We start from the raw sequence: 20,491 nt of genomic DNA on the forward strand, positions 1-20,491 counted from the left end.
ATAAACAACAAACTTTAAATGTCTCATGCAACATTTGGAACAAATTTATATTAAAATGTATGTCTTGCCATCTAACCATCTGAAACTGAAATCTGACATGGTCAGGGTGACATGACCTGGATTTCTTATTTAAAAAAAAAAAAACAAAAACCTGTATCTGGCAACCTTACCTGGGAAGCTCTTATTTCAAATGCTGTAAAACATAGTAGTATTTACATAGAAACATTACACGCTAATGTTTCGTGGAGCCCTAGTTGCAAGGCATATTAAAAGTTGTTTTATATGAAAAAAGAATTCTCAACTAAAATCATGTTTGGTAAATCCTAGATTAAATGAAATTAGCTGGCCTTCATTATGGGAATTTTCAGAACATTTTAAACCTCCAAGATTGGGTGATAATATTTAGTATTTCTCAAATTTATGTTGCTTGAAGCTATCCTCTACACTTCTCACTTAGCATCTAGGGTCATAGGAGCAATGCTGAATGAATTTTGAGGGTTTCTGGTAATCGGGTCTATTTGCAGACCTGAGTTCTGATTTTGGGTTTTGGGAAAATACCATTCTGTAGAAAAAAATTTTATAATTCTATAATTTTTTGTTTTTAAAATGAACAGATTTGTAATAAAATGTACACATAGACATGAGTGCATATAAAGAAAAAGACTAGAAGGATGTATACCAGAGTGCTAACTGTAATTAATCCCAAGAGAAGGTCTGGGTAGGGAGAGATGATAGTTTCCTTTTCCTTTTTGCTTGCCTGTATTTTCTGCAATCATTATAGATGACTTTTGTCAGAATGGTGGGAAAAACCATTTACATATTTTTAAAAGGAGAACCTTTCCATATGTTATCTTATTTGCCTCTCGCAACTCAGTGATATAGGTTCTAATATCATCCCTATTTTATGGATAAGGAAACTTTACACAGTGCTCTTTAACAGACCCAGCCCCTTTTGGCTTCATTGCCTATGCTGCCTCTTTGTTATGAAAAAATAACCACAGTTGCTGTGTTGGGAAAGGGCCTTGTTGCCTGTTTACCCAGTCCCTTCATTTACAGACTGAGTCAAGGCCCTGAAAGTGAAAAGGATCTGCATGAGACACTCAGTCTTTTAATATGGACAAGGCACCAAAATATTTTAGGGGACTGGGGTTGGAGGTGTGTCAGAAAGTTGGGGAGAAGATCTGGCCTCTGACTTTATCTGTTATATTGAGCCCCAAAGAGGAAGAGGAAAAATGCACCAGTGAATACAGGTTTTTTTAAGGCCACTTATGGATTGATTGATTGATTGACAGAGTTCCACTCTGCTACCCAGGCTGGGGTACAGTGGTGTGATCATGGCTCACTGCAACCTTGAACACCTGGGCTCAAATCATCCTCCTGCCACAGCCTCCCAAAGTGCTAGGGTAACAGGCATGAGCCACCACGCTCGATAAAGGCCACTTTTAAAGAATGGCTTAAATGTTGCCAAATTCATGTTGCTTAGAATGTTTTTTTCTTTTTCAGCTTTGCATACTGGATTTCATCTCCTGTATCTTTTTAAAATTCATTTTTTCATCTTGCTCATCAATTTTTTCCAGTTTGAATCTTATCCCTATATCCATTTATTTAGAACTATTGTGGTGATGATGATACTGGGGATTTTGCTTGCTCATCTATGTTCCTGTTTATATTCCCTGCGCCTGGTACTTAGTTACAGGGATGAAAGATGACTGAATTGTAAGAGTCATGCAGCTAAAGTCTGACTTCAGGTCCTGAAAGAGCCCTGGGCTGGACGGCATGGTGAGGAGCAGCACTTGCGTAATCTGAAGTCAGTGTGTGGCCCCATCAGTGTGGGTGTGTTGCTTCCAGAGCGGGGAGATTCTAGAACACTGCAGTTCAAAGGGGCCCGGGAATCATTCAACTGAGCCTCTAGCCGTCATGACAGAGAGACAATGTCAATTACAAGGCAGGGGGCAGCAGCATCCTGTTGCAGAAAGAGCTATGATTTGGGGTCACATGGATCTAGGTTTAAATCCTGGTCCTGAGACTAACTAGCTGCGTGACTTTAGAATGATATCTCTGTATCAGCTTCCTCTTATGCAAGTTAGGGATAATAATAAGAGTACTTACATCATAGGATTATGAGGATTAAATGAGTGAGTACATGTAGAAGAGTATCCAGGACATTACAAGCACTGAATAAGTGCCAGCTGTTATCATTGTTAACAATAATAGAATATAAAATGCTGCAGTAGAGTTTGGTCAGTAGCTTATCTTGCGGCATATCTTCCCTCCAGATGAGGTATGACTTTTGTTGTTAATTTAGGGCTGGCTGTAAATGCTTCTGAATGGGTTTCCCCCATTCAGGAGGAAATGCTATCTCATCACATGGGGATTGGTAATGCCTGGGCTGTTATTTTATGGACCAAACAGAAGGGCTTCCTCAAAGAGTAGAAGTTCGCAGATTATCTTGTGATCTTTTGCATTCATTCCATTAGAAGCAAAACAGTAACTACAACAGATAACCTGGAGTTTAAAGTCCAGCTTTAGCCACAGACAGCCTGCATTATTACAGACCAATTTTTATCCAGAGTTCCTTTTAAAAAATATCCAACAAGTGTTGGCATAGTGGCTCATACCTGTAATCCCAGCACTTTGGAAGACTGATGCAGAAGGATTGATTCAGGCTAGGAGTTCAAGACAAGCCTGGGCAACATAGTGAGACTCTGTCTGTATAAAAATTTTTTTTAAATTAGCTGGGCACAGTGGCTTGCATCTGTAATCCGAGATACTTGGGAGGCTGACGCAGGAGAATTGCTTGATCCGTAATCATGCCACTGCACTCCAGCCTGGGCAGCAGAGCAAGATCTTGTCTCAAGAGAAAGCAAAACAAACAAACAAAAACATTCAACAGCATTAGAGTAATTTCTTATAGAAAGGGTTACTGTCTTAACTTTTATTCTGGGGCTTGCTCTAGATGGTAACCACATGAGATAATGTTTACTATGACAAAGCATCTTTTTCACCTTCTTTTTCTAAAGGTGCATAATTTGGGCACTGTTAACCTCTTTTAGGAGCCCTGTTTCTAAAGTATTTGTTTTTGTCACTCTCCTCTGGATTCTGCTTCAGTTTTTTGACCTCCAGCAAAGATGTAGAAACAAGTGTGTGTCAAACAGTCTAGGCACAGAAAAAGAATGCAGTCCAGTCCTGTGTTTCCTGTTTCTTATGGGCTTATGAAAGCAGGGAGCTGTGGTCCGCAGAGCCTCATGTCTTCCTGCTGTCCTTGTGCCTTTCCGTGACTTTATTCTTTTTCTTTCTAATAGCTTTATTGAATTTTAGTTGGCATACCATGTCTGTGAGTGTTTATCAGGAGTTTGACTTTGATTATTATTTAAACTCCTACAGGGTGGTAGAGTTTTGTATTTGAAGCCAGACGGGAAAAGGAAAGGGCAGTCACATTAGTTAAGTGCTTGTCCTTCATCATGTAATTCATCCATCTTTTTTGAGCTGTTGGTCTGAGCCAGCATTGTGAAAGGCACTTAGGTAGTGGTTCAAGGACATGAATGCAGAAGCCAGGTTAACTGGTGTGAATTTCAGCTCCACTGGTTATCAGCCATGGGACCTTATGACTGCTTATTTAAATTCTCTTGTGTCTCAGCACCCACCTCTACCAAGTTGGGATACACATAGTATAGCATCCCTCTCATAGAGTCTTTTTGAGAATTAAATGAATAATATAGAATGAAATGATGATGATGGGGAGGGGTGAGGATCTGGACTGAACCAGACACCTCATTGCCCTCATGAGTGTGCATATGCGTAGGGCTGAGGTGCTGAGGGATGGGGCCAGAGTGTGAGATAGAAGAGAGGAGGAGGGCATTGTGGGAGCCTAGAGCAGGGAAGCCCAGGCCCCTCGTAGTCAGAGGAGCAGACTGGAGGAAGTCATGTTGAAGTTGAGATCTAGAGGAGGCTTGAGGTGGTGGGGGGAGGGTGCGAGGGTCAGTTGTATTCTGTGTTCTATGCAGACAGAACAATATATGTGAAAGTCTGCATAGAACACAGAATACAACTGAGGAGAAAAGCAATCCCATGGTGTTTAAGCAACTGTGGATTGTGAGGAGAGTAGTAGGAAACAGAGGTGGCAATGACAGCAGGAACCAGATCATGGAAAACTTGAGAATCATTTTAAGGAGTTTGGGTGACAGTGAACCAGGGACTGTCCTTAGGGGCTCCCATTCTTTCAAGCATCACAATTCTGTGGTATAGGTGTTATTAGCCCCATTTTGGTGATGGGGAAGCTGAGGCTTTGAAAAATTGTCATTCGCCCAAAGACACAGGCTTAGAAGGTCATTGTAGCCAGGATTTGAACCTCGGTCTCTCTGGCTCCATTTGTTATGATATCATATGCCTTTGGAACATGAAGTCTGGCTCTTAGCTTTATAATTTCAGGCCACCCTCTTAATATCCTTTAACCTCAGTTCACTAACCTGTAAAATAGATAATATGTTAGTAAATATAAACCTTATATACTTGTAGAAACAAATTGAAATATACATAAAGGGCCAAGTATAGTGCTACCGCTGCTTATGGACCCAGATTCTTACACAGAGAAATGTTTTTCCTTCACGTCCCAATGAACTGGGATGGAACCCCATGAACTGCCACCTACATGTTGGCTTGGTGGTCAGTCATTTTTCCAAGGATTAATTGAATTCTACAGACATCATCTTTGCACACAAGGAATTTACTCCCCTGGCTACCTGACAGGTTCCACGGATTGGGCTCTCCTCTCTGCCCTGCAAGCTTGCAGGCATTTGAGTCTGCTGGTAGGAGTGACCCTGAGGCGTCTCTACTCTTCCAATTAGGGAGCGCACCCTTCCCCCTCATGCGCTCCCTAATTGCCGGTTTCCTTTCTCTCCAGAGTCTACTGGGCCTGTTCTGCCTACACCTTAGGAAAAGAGCTCCACCGTGGGCTCAAAGTGTTATTTAACTTTTCTCATGTTGGTCTTGAGGGCAGACATTGTCTCTTCTCTGTATTTCTTATGGTGATAGCAGAGTACTATATAGTAGGCACCCAGTAGAACTGCTTTTACCAGGATAGGGCTTTATGGTATCAGTCTCACTCTATCACTCCAGCTGGAGTGCAGTGGTGTGATCTCCCAGCTCACTGCAACCGCCGCCTCTGAGGTTCAAGCTATTCTTGTACCTCAGCCTCCTGAGTAGCTGGGATTACAGGCATGTGCCACCACATGTGGGTAATTTTTGTATAAGGTTCTTTTGTAAGTTTTTAAAATCTTCATAGCAGGACACTGAAGTAGATAGGGCATTCTTTTAGTATGCCCTTTTAGTCATGGTCTTTTTAGCACAATTGGAAAAACTAAAGCCTACACATAAGCAACATGCCAATTAATTTTTTCTTTCTGTAAGATAGACATTTACAAAGTGTAACTCTGTCTCAGGGGCAAGGAAATAGAGCTGAAATGCATAATCCCATCCCTTAAGGATGAGGCAGATATTTGAACAATCACATACAGCAAGTGAAGTTTTAGGACAGAGGAATGGTGAAAGTGTTGGACTTTATTTGGCAAAGATCAGTGAAAGATTCAAAGAGAAAGGGATTCCGGCATTGGACTTTCAAAGACTTCAAGACTCAGAAGGGGTGGAAGAGGAGGCATCCCAGGCAGAAGAAATGGCACATAGCAAAGCCCAGAGGAGGGAACAGACAGGCACTTTGGGAGGCCCTGTAACATCAGCATAGCTGGCAGGAGATGTGTAGGAGGTAGAGGGGAAAGGTGGCTATGACTCCCATTGGTAAGACCCTAAGACTTCCAGAAGCAGGAGACTAAAAGGGCCCTTCATAGTTTCTTCCTCTTTATTCTCCTTCATTTAGTCTCCTAGTCACTAGCACTTCTTCCCAGAGTCCATACTCATTCTATAAACTTCCTTTAAAGCTCTGGACATCCAGAGCTTTGTCCTTGCTGTTGTCCTTGCTTCTTTGCACCCCAGCTTGCCTGCACATAGATTTGTAATCTCCTTTTCATGCTAAAAGAAAACATTTTTCGCAGGAGGAGCCTGAGAAATGACAGCTTGGAGGAATAAAGGTTACCAGGTGAAAGGACATCTGCGTCATTTAGTCTCTGTGGCATGAGGTAGCTGAGAAGGAATAAAGTCCGTCTGTGACCAAACACCTGTGTTTCTCACTGGCAGGGTCACCAGAGGGGAGCTTTAAATTGCTCTTTAAATGAGTCAGACCTGTTCCCCAGGAGACAAAGCTGGTGCAGCTGGAGCTCTGTGGGCAAGTCTATCTGGGCCCCTCTCACTTTTGCCTGTGTTTGCCTTCCAGCTGTGTAAATGAGTATGGAAGATTATGATTTCCTGTTCAAAATTGTTTTAATTGGCAACGCTGGTGTGGGGAAGACTTGCCTCGTCCGAAGATTCACTCAGGTAAGGGAACCAGGAAGCCCGGGGTTGGGTTTCTCAGTCTAGCTTCAAGGACTGGGGGAATCTGTCAAGATGGATGACCAGTCCCAATGCTAGCATCGTAGCCATGAGTTCCTAATTCACCCTTTGAAAGCTGCATCTGCTTTGTAGCCTAGACAAGGTGTTTTTAAAACCACCTCGAGAGAGCATGGCTCTGGGGATCTCCACCAACCCTCCCACGCCTCTTCTTGCTTCCTTTAATGACAGAGGCAAGTGGTTTTGCTGTCAGTATGCAGTATCAAATCTAAATTATCAGATAAAAGTAAGTTACTAGTTAATAATCCCCAGGTGGAAACAAATGAATCTGGACATCAAACTGAACCTAAATATTAAATTTTTTAAAACTCGAATACAGATTAAACCAATCCAACTCCCTGCCTGTGCCCCCTTGCATCCTCCCAGGAAACTTGAGTGAATCATTTTCATTTAGAACCAAATAGGCCAATTTTCTAAATCTCTTCAGTGGGAATGAAATGAGAATGGTGAAGAATTATCTGAACTGAACTGAGTGGTCCCTCTGGATTGAATTCTTATCATATGATCAAAGTACAAGTTCCCTTTCGGACTGCCCGTTTGAGAATCACTGGTGGAGAATATATACTGCTTTTACATGGAAATGAGTGAGAAATCATTCCAAAGTTGACCTTTTTTGTATGTTTTCCCCTGAAGAATATGAATGGTACCCTTTTTAGGACCATTACCTATGTATTTTGAATTTTCATAAAATACTTGTTCAGCAAGTTGGGACTTGCTCTTCTCTCTAAGGCATAGGATAGCCTAGTTCTGTGGAAAGAGCAGTGGCTTGGGAGTTGAGACATGGGTCATAATCCTGGTTCTGCCCCTGGCTTGCTCTGTGAGCCAGAGCAAGTTACTTCCCTTTCCTGGGACTCCCTGTTGCACATTAGGGGCTGGGTGAGCTCCAAGGCCCCTTCCAGCTTTGACAGTCTGTGGTTTTGTGGAAAACGAAAGAGGCAGATTGAATAACAAACAGCTATAGGGCCCAGAGTCACTTTGGAAATGTCAGGGTTTTTCCCTGATACGTGAACACAGAGTAGAACCATGCTTCTTACTAAGCCTTGGCCTCTTGAAATCACAAGTAACAAGCTAACAGGCATCTGGGCTCAGTCAGCTGCCTTGGAGATATATTAGAAACTCAACTGGGTTTTACTTCTACCTAACATTAGTAATATTTTCTGCTTTTGACAAAAGGATAAGACTGCAGAGCTGTAGCGAAGTTTTCAGTTTCTTTATCAAAAGTTTCCTTGACTTTGTCTTAGTATTAAAAGGTCACTTAGAGATTATTCAACCTACCTCCATTATTCAACCTACCGCTCTCACTTTATAGATGAAAAGCTCAGATCTAGAGGGGCGAAATGCCTTGCTTAGGATTTCATATTGTGAGATAGTGGCAAGGCTAGGATTAGAACCTGGATTCCAGATTTTCAGCCTGGTAATTTCTGTCTCCCTCACATTCTAACTTCTGAGACCATTCTCATTAAAACACAAACTTGGCTGGGCGTGGTGGCTCACGCCTGTAATCCCAGCACTTTGGGAGGCGGAGGTGGGTGGATCACGAAGTCAAGAGATCGTGATGATCCTGGTCAACAGGGTGAAACACTGTCTCTACTAAAAAGATACAAAATTAGCTGGGCCTGGTGGCACACAGTGGTCCCAGCTACTTGGAGGCTGAGGCAGAAGAATCTCTTGAACCCAGGAGGTGGAGGTTGTAGTGAGCCGAGATTGCGCCACTGCACTCCAGCCCTGTGACAGAGCAAGACTCCGTCTCAAAAAAAAAAAGCACAAATTCTGTCATTAGATATGGAAATGTCTCTATTTTCAACAGTAATTTTTGCCAATAAGCACATTTTTCTTCTTTCTTGTTTTTTGTGTCTACATTTTACCCCTCCTATCCCCTCATCTCCACCATAAACTCTTATTTCAGAGGCAGAATTATGTTTGTTTTTGTTATTTAGCAGACAGTTAAAATGAATTGGCTGTTTTTTAGGCACAAGGATTTGGGGAAGGGAAGAATTTGTTTAATTTTTTGGCATTTGTTGAGCTGCAAAACATCTGGAGCTATAAACTTGAAGCTTGGCAGCTTTTGTATCTGAGCCAAGCCAAAACAGAAGAAAATTGATTCAATATTTGAAAGTAAAGTTATGAATGTTTATGTTTACATCTTTTGCAGACATGCAGTAGAACGTTTTCTTTTGGTTTGAAGTTCAATCTTTTAAGCTAAAACTTTAATTAAAGAACTCTTGATTAAAGATGTCTGAGTCATAGTTGCCAGAACTAATAAAGTCCATTTTACTTTAATTTCTGGAGAAATTAGGTGAAGAGTTCTTTTTTAATAGAATTTCTTGCTACACCCAACTCCCTCCCTAAGCTTGTAGGAAACAATTATGTAACAGTATATTGCATAAATTATACTTGTGACTTTGTTAAAATCCCATCTTTCTGGTTAAGTTTCCAGTTTGAAGTAAAGCATTTTGTTTATTTGGTTTAAAATGGCTTACATCAGCCTCAAACTCATTGAATTTGAGGCCCAGAGAAGACGAGTGGTTTGTCTGAGGTTACAAAGAGATCCTAAGGCTACTGCCTCCTGGTTTAGTGCTGTTTCTACCTCACTGTCTCCTTGATGACTTAATTTTCTTAGATTATTGTCCCAGTGTCATTGGCTTTGATCCCGTGTAATTATATATGCATGGTATATTGCACTGAGGAAAACAGTGATCACCCTGAGGCAAAGGAAAATTCCGAAGCTTCAGGAGATCCAAAAAGACAGATCCCAAAACTGTCTTATTCCTGCATCTTGTGCTGAGCTCTTACTTTTTTCGTATTGTTGCCCACTCCTGCAGCTGTCCATGCTCAAGACTGATAACTAGTTTTAAGTACCCTTGATTTTACCTCTTAGAAAGAACCTATCTGTCTGCCCCCACCCTTCCAATTCTGATCTCATCCCTGTGGTTGCATACCCTTCTTATCCTCATGTCCGATTTTTCTGTTTCATTCTTAAAATCACGTTCCCCTGCCCTTTCTCAATTTTCTCCTTCACCTGTCTTTCTCTCCTTTTCCCTGTCCCCTATCTCTTTCCTCTTCTTTCAGCATTTTCCTCTCCCACTTTCTCCCTCCTTTCTCTTTCCTTCAAGACATACATACAAAGTTGCACAGGACTCTCTTGACAGGAGCCAGAGTTATCTTTTCTCCCAGTTAACTCAGCTGAAGGAAGGACCTGGTGATGGGTGGTGCTGAGGAAGCGGAGAAAGAATTTCATTTAATTAAAGTACTTGCTTAGCTGTTCTTTTCTATTATTTCTTCTTCAGGGTCTTTTCCCCCCAGGTCAAGGAGCCACAATTGGAGTTGATTTTATGATTAAGACAGTGGAGATTAATGGTGAAAAAGTAAAGGTAAGGTGCTAAATATTCACTAAGGTGGTCATGTGCCATGTGAGAGGTTAAGGAAAGTAGTGCTTTTGTAACATTTATTAAATCTCCTAATTGCAACCCACATTGAAACAATGCACTCAGCCATAATACCTTATTTTCAAACAGTTCTTCAAGTCTTTTTTATGGGGGAAGGAAAGAATTTTGGATGATGTGTATACAGATTAGAAGACAGAGAATGGCTAAGACATGTTTATCCTGTCTCCTGTCATGTCACAAGTGACATAAAAACAAGGAAGAAATTTGTTTTTGGATCTCATAAGCCGGCCCAGTAAGCAGGTGCTACCTCCTCTAAACTGCAACCCCTCGAAAGAGCCTCCTGATTTCTACATTTCATTATGGGTCATTTCATTATGAATCACTTATTTAAATGACGCTGTCTCCTATCATATTCTTATTTCTAAAAAGGAAAGACACTAAATGAGGGATACAGGAAAGGATACATGCTCTCTACCCCCTGCTTCCTGCCCTTCCAGCTGTTGTGGCTTCTGGATGGTTTGGTACCTGGAAGAAGTGTGGTGTGCTCAGGAACAGGAGAAAGGAGAGAAAGTCTACTGCGTACCTGTGATCTGTCAGTGCCTCTGCTGGGTGCTTTTACATGCTGGGTGCTTTTACATATTTAGCTTAGTCCTTACTGTAAACCTGTGAGCTAAGTGGTATTATCCTTGTTTTACTGGCTTCAGAGTGGTTAAAGAACTTACTTATCAATGGCTACACATAAATAAGAATAGGAAGGTGGGAAGGCAGGATTTATACCCATTTCACCAACCAGTACACCCCATTGCCTTTCTGGGGTCTCCCCTGCCATGAAAGAAGAGGGGAAGAAAGGCACACTAGGCCTATCACCTGGAGCAAGGAAAGGAGAAAGGTGATGGAAAGAAATATGAAGCAAGACTAAATCACCTGGAAGGAGGGTAAATATACTGGTGTTTGGCACTGTGCTCTACCTGTGGTTCAGAGTTACTGAAATTCCACCATGCACTCTTCAGAGCTAAGCCTTACAGCAGGACGTGATACCCCATGCTGGGTACAGTGACTCACACCTGTAATCCCAACACTTTGGGAGGCCAGGAGTTGGACACATAGTGACACTCCATCTCTTCAAAAGACAAAAAATTGTCTGGGCATGTTGGTGTGTGCCTGTAGTCCCAGCTACTTGGTAGGCGGAGGTGAGAGCATTGTTTGAGCCTGGGAAGTTGAGTCTGCAGTGAGCTATGATTGTGCCATCGCATGCCAGCCTGGTGACAGAGAAAGATTGCAGTGAGCCATGATCATGCCATTGCACTCCTGTCTGGGTGATAGCGTGGTTTTATCTGTGTGTGTGTGTGTGTGTGTGTGTGTGTGTGTGTGAGAGAGAGAGAGAGAGAGAGAGAAAGAGAGAGAGAGAAAGAAAAGGAAGGAAGGAAGGTGGGAGACAGAGGGGAAGGATAGGAAGGATAGCATATCAGCAGCACAATGAAAACTGGCATTTTAGAGTTCTACCTTGATTCCCAACCCAAGCATCTTATGTTTGGGTCCATTTATTTGCATCCTTCTCCCATATGTACATACTCTCCTTCCTTTGAGTGCCTTAGGAAGACCAGAGAAGCTCCATAATGCTCTTCAGCATTTTCTAGATACTTGCCATCACAGAGAAGTGTTCAGGAGGAGGCCCTTGATTCAGGGCCAGAAGCTCTCTCAGTGTCTCTTCCAGCCCTGACTCCTTAAAATAACTCCTACTGCAGAGACATCCACACCAAATACAGCAGTAAATGGGGAGCAGGAGCGCTGGAAGATAAAAGCAGGGTGTGAAATCCAAGTAAATGCTAACTAGAAAGTGAAAAAAATAGTGTGGGGGGTGGAGAGAAGGAGCTAGGCTGTGGGAACAGGAAGGAGAGTGTGCTCAGGAGGCATTGAGGGGAAGTGTCTTTTGTAGTGTTCTGTTATCCTAGTGGAGGGGAGTTAGTTACCCAAGAAGTTGGGTGAAGATAATACTGTTTCATGCATTTTACTTCCAGATGTTTTGGTTTTCCATTCATGTGTGTGTGTGTCTGTGTCTGTGTGTGTGTGTTTGTGAGTTCATTTATTTTATCAGAAATACTAGTGCCTACTACCTTCCAGGCACTGGCCATAAATAAGGGTGAAAAAGGAATGGTCTCTGTTGTTAAAGAACAGGCTTATTTTTCTTTCCTGAATTCCCAGGCATAGATATTCCATTTATTCTGCTTCCTGCAAACCTTATTTTAAAGTGCTTAGTGCTTATTTACATTCTGCAAAAATTAATCTTTTTATAACATCTGACTCCACCATAAGCCACAGGCTCCCCAAGAGCAAGGTTTGTGTCTTACTTATATTTGTATTCACAGCACACTTTCTGTCTCCAATACCTCTTCAGGCTTCTAGAACTTTATCTATAAAAAGTGACAGTTGGCTCATCTCCCAAATCCAGTCCAAATCCACTTGCCTGTGATTCTTCCAAGCCCAATATATAAAATAAAGGTACAGAATGGCCCTCTTCAACCACATTGATTTAAGGGCCTCATTAACATGTAGGCATATGAGGAATAACTTATTTAATTTTTTCTTAGAAAAGGGAAAAACTGCACAGTTGTTATCTTATTGTCATCCTTTTTTTTTTTTGAGACAGAGTCTTGCTCTCTTGCCTAGGCTGGAGTGCAGTGAAGCTCACTGCAGCTTTGACCTCCTAGGCTCAAGTGATCCTCTCACCTCAGCCTCCCAAGTAGCTGGGACTACAGGTGTGTGCCACCACACTCAGCTATTTATTTTTATTTTTTGTAGAGATGGGGTCTCACTATGTTGATCACTCCTGGGCTCAAGCAATCTTTCTGCCTTGGTCTAGAGTAATAAGCAAAACTCTAAACTCAGTTTAAACCATTTAACCTTAGGATATTAATCATAATAGAAATAGAAGATTTGTCGTCTCTCTCTCCAATCAGATCTATGTTCATAGATAGGAGTCAGGAGAGTATATATTTGTTTCTTCAATCATCTGTCCATCCATTCATTCTTCCATCCTGTATTGTAGTAAATGTTTTGTGCCAAGCACTGTGGTAGTAAAGCATCACTCCCCCTTAGGAACTTACTAACATCTAGCTCCATCTGTGAAATCTTTAATACCCTACTAATCTGTTGAGCAAAATTGTTCAGTTCCTCCCTTGTGATTCCACAATCCTTTGTTCATTTAGTTAGCCATCGTTCATACTATGTCCTATGTACTATGTTCCTATGTACTAGGAAGGTACTGGGGGTACAAGGTCAAATAGAAGACAGCCTGTGCTCTCAAAGAACTCAGTAGTAGAGTAGTAAGCCAATGACTGCAAAACATTATTGTGATGGTGAGGCAATGGAGGTTAAGTAGTGGTGTGAAGAAGAGAGTAGACAAACAATGTAGCCCCATGCTAGAGGTGAGAGTGGTTAGAAAGCCCATGGCTGCAGTATTGAAAACATTGACAGGCATGAGACTAACAGCAGAGGACAATTTCTTCCTTTTTAATAGAACGTCTTATATTCTACTATAGTTAATTAACTGTGTGTTTCCTTCCCGTAGACTGTGAGCTTTTTGAAATCAGGGATGATTTTATTCATCTTTATATCCTCCCTGTGTTTTATTCATCTTTTTATACTTCCTGTGCCTAGCACAGTGCCTTGCATATATTAATGTCCTATACATGCTGAAACATGCAAATGAATTGCAGAGAATGGCGAAACCAAGCTGAGTAACAAAGGCAATAGAATATGAATATCCTCAATAATCAACTGTTAGGTAGAAGCAGGCATCCCGCTATGAGAAGGTAACATATCTTGTCACAGTCACACAATCACTGTTCTAGAAAATATTTCAGTGGCTTTAACCCTCAAAGTTGATCTCAAGATGTGAGAACACACTGATTTCTAATGCCGAACAGTACCTAAATTGCAAACACAAGTGTTTTAGGGGCTCAGTGCAGCTTTCAAACAATAGTCCGTTATTCTAAGACACAACCTGGCAGAGAGGAACCGACTGTGTCCCTAGGTTTCAGGCAGAGAAGAGAAATCGCCTTTGTCCCAGCAAAAACCATAACATCTGTATGGTGGCCTTTAGCATACACAGGCTTTCATGTATATCATCAAAGAGCAGCTGCAACTTCAGATCAAGGAGAGTCTTTGTGTGCTGCTGATTCATGGCAGGGGCTACAGGTCACTCAGCAGTCTCTTTAGCTAAGCTGTTATGAGCAGAGGGTGACACCAACAGATTCCATCCTCTTTGGATACAGATGCACATTTAAATTAGTCTTTGGTGGCAACGGCAGCATGGGAGCATGGAATGAGTCCTCAACTGGAAATAGAAGGCCTGGATGCCAAGTCCTAGCTTTATGAGTAACCAGTTAGTTAGGAACCAGAGTTTCCATTAATACGGGAGGTGTATACTTGCCTACCTCACTGGGTTGTTGTAAAGATTAAATGAGACTGCCAATAAATATTTGATCACCTCCTGTTTGTCAGGCTCTGTTTGATGAGTAAAATGGACCCTGACATCTCCCTCAGGGAGCTTTCAGTCTAGTGGGAAAGAATGCTATTAAACAAATTATTACAAATTTTACAAATAAATGATTCAGGCGTGTCAGGTGCCATGAGGGATAATGACAGGATGTATTGCAAGAGAGACTGTGTGGGATGGCGGGTGGGGAACCTAGCCTAATCTGAAGGTTCTGGAAAGCCTTCCTGAGGAAGCAGTCTTACGTCCTTCAACATGAATACACCTGAGACCTGCAAAATTTGTGCAATTAGAAGGAAAGCTTATTATTTTCGTTGATGTTCTTATTTCTCGAGGCCTTGTGATTTGTTCTACATTAAGCAGCCTCTCTGGAGAATAGTTGTTTTCAGTAGTTGTCTACTCTGTGCAGGGAAATTCAGGGAGAATTAAGAAGTACTGTCTTCTTCTTTGTTATTTGAATTATTAGTTATTAGGGCTTAGAACTGGTACACAACTGCAGAAAAAGTGAACCTTTAGCAGGTTGTGTGTTAGTAACCACTTTTTGTAAAGAAATTGTCAAAGCCCAAATAGATTAAGTGACTTGGCCAAGGTCATAGAGCTTAAGAGACCTGAAGGGAAACTATATTGTCTGCCATGGCGTTATTCCTGTTTTCTTTAACAAAGATTATACTTTAATACATTTATTTGAATTCTGAACTGGAAAAGTAATGAGGCTGGATCTCCCTCCAGTTGCTAACTAAATGCCAACAGTCACAGGATAACAGCTTGCCCTGTATCGTGCCTTTTGTAATAAGGCATTGCGGTTAAGAACGTGGACTCTGGAACCACAATGCCTGGTTGAATTGGTTCTGGGACATACTGGCTATGAGATGCTGAAGAAGTTAATTAATCTCACTGTGCCTCAGTTTCTTCATGCAAGAAATGGGTATTGTAATAGTATCCACTTCATAGGGATTATTTTGAGGAATAAGTGAGTTACCACAGGTAAAATGCTTAGAATAGAGCTTGGCACATAATAAAGGCTTGATGAATTTTATGTTTTTTTTTTTTTTAGAATAAAAAGGAAACTCTTAACAAAGAAAAAACAAAATAAAATAAGCCCCTCTCCCTAACCAGAAACACACCCAACAATTTTTTTTAAATTTTAAGTGCTTTTAAAAAAATTTTTTTATTTTAGGGTAGAAAATAACCATGAAATTATTTGGGTAAAGGTGTTCCCATTTCCAAACTAAAACAAGGCAAAACTTTTTTTTCTTTATTTCTCCAACCTGATCCTTCTCTACCTGATTCTTCTCTTATGCCTTTATAGCTACAGATCTGGGACACAGCAGGTCAAGAGAGATTTCGGTCCATTACCCAGAGTTATTACCGAAGCGCCAATGCCTTGATCCTCACCTATGACATTACTTGTGAGGAATCCTTCCGTTGCCTTCCTGAGTGGCTGCGGGAGATAGAACAATATGCCAGCAACAAGGTCATCACTGTGTTAGTGGGTAAGTAAGGGCTAAAGAGGAGGGAAATTGATTTGTGGGCATCAGAGGATTTATAATCACATAAAGCTCATACATTGGTACCTTCCAAGAATATAGTCCATAGCTAATAGTTCATGCAGTCTTCTGTTCCTTCAGTTCTTCTGTAATTGAAGAGAAAATGAAATAGGTCCTTTCCCATGGTGATAGTTTAGAAAAATAAAGTAGAAAACATTACTGATTGATTTTTCTATCAACGTAGGCTCTAGGGAAGAAGTTGGATGGCCATGAAAGTTATGTGAGCTGCTAAAAATTTTAAAAGTCTAATTACAAGATGACAGTAAGGGCTGTTCTAGAAAAAAACTGTCTTTTCAGTTGATAAGGAATTCATTATTGAAGCAATTGTTTATTGCCTAAAAAATGGAGTTTGGTTATTCTTCCTTCCTAACATTTAGGCTGATTTGAGAAATTCTGTGTTTCACAAAGAATCCAGTAAGAGAAATGCTGTGGTTTGTTTCATCTTGTAGGAGAATAAAACCTCTATTTAGTATGAGGGAAAGCATAAAACAACCATAGATTTTCTATGGTGATGGATATACGCATTGAAATGGACCAGATCATTAAAACACTTCTCTATTTGTAGTGAAAAAGTTTTAGTAACCATTTGATTGTTAACACATTTTCTTCCTAGAAAGGGACATTGCTATATAGTCTAGCAATACCTGAATTTTGGGAATTTGAGTAGAGAGCCTTAGAAGCATTGTTAAGTTACAAATTATAGTTAACAATAATAAGCTCAGTAAACACTTTAGTGTTATAATTGGTATATATGTGTCAGGAATGATATCAGGAACTTTTTGTGTCATGATCCCTAATTTATAGAACAGGAACCACGACTCAAAGAGGTGAAGTTCTTTTCCCAAGGTCACACAGCATGTAAGATCAACTCCAAGCCCTGTAGTTGTCCAGCTCTAATAGGTTATATTGTAATAAATTGCTGGACTTCTCCTTCAGGCTGCTGGGTGAAGCATCTGCGTTTCTATGAGCTAGTGCTCCCTGCAAAAGCCTCTTGTACAATGGCGAACCTTTGCCATGGAGCATTTGAGAGGTCAGCATTTGTACTCTCTATTTTACAGAAAGCCTTTGGGAACTTGAGTCAAAGTGTTACTACTTGGGATTTTATCTAAGGAAGTTAAGTGAAGATTTGAGGGGAGATAATTAGTTCAATCTGAAAGAGGAATTGGCTTTAAAAAAGTTTTACTATGGAAAATTTCAAACATACACAAAAGTATAGTGAATCCCCTTCTACACATTTCCCAGCTTCCACAGTTACCAACCCATGACCAATCTTACTTTATCTCTTCCTTAGCAATGCTGTCCACCTTCTCCCTCAGATTATTTTTAAGCAAATCTCAGATGTTTTATTAATTCATATTTCAATATCTGTGTATATATCTAATAGATTTTTAAAAAGAAAACCTAACCTCAATACCATTTTACACCTAAAATATCTTTACAATTTCTTAGTAGCCTTAAAAACTTAGTATTCAGATTTCCCTGATTGACTCATGAATTTTTTTTGTTTGTTTGTTCAAATCAAGATCCAAATAAGGCCCAGAAGCCAGGCATGGTGGCTCACACCTGTAATTTCAGTGCTTTGGGAAACTGAGACAGGAGGATTGCTTGAGCCCAGCAGTTCAGACCAGCCTGGGCAAACATAGTGAGATCAGCCAGGCATGGTAGTATACACCTGTGGTCCCAACTACTCAGGAAGCTGAGGCAGGAGGATCATGTGACCCCAGAAGTTGAAGGCTGCAGTGAGCTATAATCGTACCACTGCATTCAGGCCTGGGGGACAAAAAAAAAAAAAAAAAAAAGAAGGCCAGCTAAGGTCCATATGCTGTAATTGATGGCTATGTCTTTTCATCCTTTTTTCTGAAAGTTCCACTCCCATTTTTTTTTTCTCCCTTAGAATTTATTGCTAATGCATTGTTTGTCCTATAGGCTTTACAAGTCTAAATTTTGTTTTATCACCCCTGAGGTATCATTTGACATCACATCCATCACCTATATTTCTTGCAGATTTGTAGATAAGTCTAGAGAGGCTTGATGAGAGTCAGGGTTTCTTTGGTTTTCTTTTTATATAAAACACTACGTACATCATACTCTGAGGTATAGTTCTCATAGAACAGGCAAGAAGAATGCTTGATTCTTTCTTTTTATTCACCACTTTTCAAGATAGTGAGTTGGTTCTCCAGTATCTTCTAAGAGTAACTGTTGACATCTGTTCATATTTGTAATATCATTATAAATTTATAGATTTAAATAAATTTAATGGGCCAGGTGAGGTGGCTCACACCTGTAATTTCCGGCACTTTAGGAGGCCAATGCAGGTGGATCACTTGAGGTCAGGAGTTTGAGACCAGCCTGGGCAACATGGTTAAACCCCCATCTCTACTAAAATATACAAAAAATCAGCTGGGCACATGCGTATAATCCAGCTACGGGGGAGGCTGAGGCAGGAGAATCTCTTGAATCCAGGAGGTGGAGCTTGCAGTGGGCTGAGATCATGCCACTGCACTCTAGCCTGGGCGACAGAGCAAGACTCTGCCTCAATCAATCAATCAATAAATTTGATGTATTTTAGTCCCTTGCAATTATTATAATTGATGCAGCCATTGTTCCAACTTTGACAGTGGGAGCTTCTTCAAATGGGCTCCTGAGTCCTTTTTGGTATGACCACAGGAATGTTGGATAATTTCTTTGTTTTCTGGTATGGCAAGTGTTCCAGCCGCATCTTGTGCATTTCTTTCCCCAGACCTTGAATTAGCCCTTTCTTCAAGAAGTGCTTTGTTTTCAATGGGAAGTCATATTTAGAGGCCACAACCTAGGTATTAGGAGTCCTCCCGTAGTGGGTTGGCCATTGTTTTCTTTCAGTGGACAGAGTTTGTGTGTATGTGGACATGTGTGTGTGTATTCTATAGTATCAACAAGAGGGTTGTCCTATTAGGTTCTGCTAGCGTTCTGACTCACAAGACTGCCATAGACCACACATGACATCATGTTCACTTACAAGGACACAGGACAGGAAGCACAGCTTAACAGCAGATCAGCATCCGGCATCCCTCTTCAGTGGAAGTAATCCTAGTAGCAGTCCATGTACCTTTCCAGGACCTCCTACCCAGTCCCTAACCCCCAGACAATTCTGGTGTGAGGGAACAAGGCTCATGTCAAACAAATGGAGGATCTGCCTTGGCCTAGCAGCCTAAATACCCCATAGGAGCCTATATTTATTATAATAACTCCAGAGTCATAACACTCAGAGTCTCTTCCAGGGAAGTCACCACATTCAGGGAAGCCCAAAGGTATGGCTTTCCATTAGGTATTTATAAATTCATAGATAGAATTCCCAGGCCAGAAGTAATTTATCAATGAGGTATCATTTTTACCATAAGCAGTGTTTCCAGGTAATAAAATTGACACATCTTTGTCAAGTTTCCTGGAGAATAAAGGTAGGTAGAAAACTTTTTAAAGATAAAATACATCATGAATTATTCATACTGATACTTCCATTTATAATTCAGGACTGCAGAAATTTTACTTAACCTCATTAATCTTATATTTCCTTTTCCTATGCCAAGAGTCCCAGTTCCCAATGATACCAGCGTAATTATTCATTTGCTTTATCCTGTAATATACAGACAGCAACCTCAGAATAATAATACCAACAGTACCACCAACAAGATGATTACCTAAACAGTTTAAAATTTTGCCTTCAGTTCTTTTTGTCCTTAGGCTATATACCACTGGAGATGCATGGTTAAATTACTGTATCTCAAACACCTTGAAATAGTTACTCTGTTGGCCTAGCTTGGTGGCTCATGCCTGTAATTCCGTCATTTCTGGAGGCCGAGGCAGGTGGATTGCATGAGCTCACAAGTTCATGACCAACCTGGACAATGTGGCGAAACGCTGTCTCTTCAAAAAATATTTTAAAAATTAGCTGGACATGGTAGTCCACATCCGTAGTCCCAGCTACTTAGGAGGCTGAGGTGGGAAGGGATGGATGGCTTGAGCCCAGGAGGCAGAGTTTGCAGCAAGTCAAGATCACACCACTGCACTCCAGCCTGGGCAATAGAGCCAGACCTTGTTTCAGTTAAAAGGAAAAAAGGGTTACGCTCTGTGTGGTTATTCCACTATGATGAACTTGTTCATTTGTTTAATTTTGCTTTCAGTTTTCAGGGATTGCTTTTTAAATTTAATTTTGAAATTAATTATATAATTATAATAAAGCATTTTTAAGTTCCTAAAGTAAAATCTACAAAACAAAGTATATTCAGAGAAGTCTGGTTTCTATTCCTTTCACCTCAACGCTGTTCCTTTCCTAGGTAACCATTTTCTTTTAAATTAAGATGTTGGTTTATTCTTCTATTAAAAGATAAAGAAAGAAAATATGCATATGATATATGTATTCATAGCCTTCCCTTTTTCTTGGATAGACAGTGCATGTTGTATATACTTTTCTCTGCCTTGCTTTGTTTTTTGTTTTGTTTTGTTTTGTTTTGTTTTTTTGGTGCTTAACAGTGTATCCCAGTGTTTCCTTTGCATGGCAGTATATAGAAATACTCCTAATTGATTTTTACAAC

At 40.7% G+C, this 20,491-nt stretch overlaps 1 protein-coding gene across 7 annotated transcripts in view; it reads left to right on the forward strand.

Annotated features, from left to right (window-relative positions):
* Positions 1–20,491, forward strand: part of RAB30 (RAB30, member RAS oncogene family) — a 98,587-nt gene that overhangs the window by 68,534 nt on the left and 9,562 nt on the right. For 4 of the 7 annotated variants that reach the window (XM_054241855.2, XM_002754744.6, XM_035265316.3 and 1 more), the window contains 3 exons: positions 6,323–6,423; positions 9,783–9,866; positions 15,686–15,869. In XM_054241855.2, coding sequence (XP_054097830.1) covers positions 6,331–6,423; positions 9,783–9,866; positions 15,686–15,869 — 361 coding nt within the window. In that variant the 5' untranslated portion in view covers positions 6,323–6,330. The remainder of the gene's footprint in view (positions 1–6,322; positions 6,424–9,782; positions 9,867–15,685; positions 15,870–20,491) is intronic. The other 3 variants (XM_054241856.2, XM_054241857.2, XM_009007350.5) reach the window with 1 other exon arrangement.

This window comes from Callithrix jacchus, chromosome 10, assembly GCF_049354715.1.
Source record: "Callithrix jacchus isolate 240 chromosome 10, calJac240_pri, whole genome shotgun sequence".
NCBI lineage: Eukaryota > Metazoa > Chordata > Mammalia > Primates > Cebidae > Callithrix > Callithrix jacchus.